Here is a 2,042-nt window from a genome sequence, read left to right on the forward strand (position 1 = left end):
CAGTGAGTGCCTGGACCCTGCATCTGCCTCCAGCTGGTCCACCTTGGCATCCCCAACCCCCTCCTCCTCCTCCTCCACTGGGGCCGTTCCCCCCCAGAGGACTGTGGCAGGCAGAGCTGGTGGCTCTGTCCTCACTGTGGCCTCCACTGACCCCGGCCCGTCTCTCCGGCAGGCTTCACTGTGTGGTCCAGCGCCGACTGCGCCCAGCAGCATCACTACATCTGCAAGTTCACCCCCTCACACTGAGCATGGCCCACAGGGGACACCATGGAGGACCCCACACCAGCGATGCTCCTTCCTTACTACCTCTGCTCCTCCCTCCCCAATCCCTAAAAATACATCTATAAAAACACAAGCATGCACATGCTGTGTGAGTTCGGTGCTGGTAAAAAGCCCTGGAACGGTCTACCTGCAGGTGCTGCCGTGGCTCCCCGAGCTTCCTGGCTGTCAGGGGATCAGGTGTTGCTCGTGCTGGTGGAACCATTTGAGTATGAGTCCCCAGAAGAGGTGGGGCCAGAAGCTCTCCCAGCTGGGTGCTCGTGTTTGCTCATCCCCAGCCCTCTGGTGCTAAACCAGGGGTTTGTGGGAGGATGGGATGTCCCTGGGGTGCAGATGTAGGGGACAGGAGTGTCCCCAGGGTGCAGGCATGGAGGAGAGCTGGAGCACAAATGTGCATGGGGATGGGAGCTGTCATGGGTGTGCAGATGTGGGGATGGGTCCTCCCCCCAGGTACAAATGGCTCCACAGGGGTCTGGGGGCCGCGATGCTGTTCCATGGCCATGTTGACAGCAGCACCGAGACCAAAGGTCCCTTCTTGTGTCACTGCAGTGTTGCCACAGGCATCACATGTCTGTTTGCTCTGCTGTTTTGAAGATGGCTCTGCCCCCACCACCACCTGCTCATGGTGTTTTTCCCCCCCCGCAAGCAATGGCACGTGATGGAGCTGGACCGCGTCCTGGGTGGCACGGATGGTGCCGGCACCAGACTGCCCTCTGCTCCCTTCCCAGGACCACGGGGGCAGTCAGAGAGGCCACACAGCACGTCACACACCGCGCAGGGACCGCAGCCCTGCCGGCAAGCCGTATGCACCAGAGGTGCCACCATCCCATGGCACCAGGAGCTGGGACTGTGGGAGACCCCATCCTGCTGCTCTGCTCCGGGTCCAGCCGAGCGCATTCCCAGGCTTTGGGGCAGAAGACAGAGACATCTTGCAAGTGTCGTCCCCCCCTCCAAAGCCAGCGCTTGCTCCGCTGTCCCTGTCGTGTTGGCTAGCACTTGGTGACCTTTGAGCGCTGGGGTCCGACGTGCTGATAAGGGCCAGGAGGGCTGTGCCGTGCCGCCCGCACAGTTTATAAAAGCACCACGCAAGGCTCATCCTTCTGTCCATCTGTCCGTCCTGCTATCCCTTCGTTCGTGCAGCAGCCGGGGGGGGGGAAAATGCTGCGCTTGGTTGGCCGTGCCGCGCGCTGCTGGGGGGCGAGGCAGGCACCATCGGGGCCGGAGCGGGCACGCCGGGGGGCCCAGCACCCCATGGCCCTGCAGAGGGCATGGTGAGCACCCACGCGGATCGGGTGGGGTGGAGGCAGAACCAGGGGGGTGTCGGGGAGCTGGCAGTGCTCTTGAATCTCGCTGGGGAAGGGGATGATCTCCCTCCTTCCTGCAGCATCACTGGGCACAGGGAACCAGCAGGGATTTGGGGTGCTCAGGGGCTGGGGTGCTCGCTGGTGGCATCTCCCCGAGGCCACCACCTGTCCCCGAGGCTTGGGGCCACCGCGGGACCGTTGCCGCTCCCTCTGCCCCGCAGCCTCTCCAGTGCTGCTGGAACAGGCGCCTGGCCCAAGGACGTGGGCATCCTGGCACTGGAGGTGTACTTCCCCGCCCAGTATGTGGAGCAGGAGGAGCTGGAGCGGTACGGAGCGGTGCGACGGTGTGGAGGCCGGCAAGTACACGCGGGGCTTGGGCCAGCAGCAGATGGGCTTCTGCGCCGCCCATGAGGACATCAACTCCCTGTGCCTGACGGTGGTGCAGCGGCTGGTGGAGCG

The 2,042-nt window shown here is 64.0% G+C and overlaps 2 protein-coding genes across 2 annotated transcripts in view; both read left to right on the plus strand.

Moving 5' to 3' along the window:
* Positions 1-246, plus strand: part of REG4 (regenerating islet-derived family, member 4) — a 1,097-nt gene extending 851 nt beyond the window's left edge. The window contains exons 3-4 of the mRNA XM_009892894.1: positions 34-106; positions 173-246. Coding sequence (XP_009891196.1) covers positions 34-106; positions 173-246 — 147 coding nt within the window. The remainder of the gene's footprint in view (positions 1-33; positions 107-172) is intronic.
* Positions 247-1,437: 1,191 nt separating this feature from the next.
* The window catches only part of HMGCS2 (3-hydroxy-3-methylglutaryl-CoA synthase 2 (mitochondrial)), a 5,575-nt gene continuing 4,970 nt past the window's right edge, over positions 1,438-2,042 (plus strand). The window contains 1 exon segment of the mRNA XM_009892812.1: positions 1,438-1,550. Within this exon segment, the coding sequence (XP_009891114.1) occupies positions 1,438-1,550 (113 nt within the window).

Source organism: Charadrius vociferus, unplaced genomic scaffold, assembly GCF_000708025.1.
Source record: "Charadrius vociferus isolate BGI_N301 unplaced genomic scaffold, ASM70802v2 scaffold39, whole genome shotgun sequence".
NCBI classification, from domain to species: Eukaryota; Metazoa; Chordata; class Aves; order Charadriiformes; family Charadriidae; genus Charadrius; species Charadrius vociferus.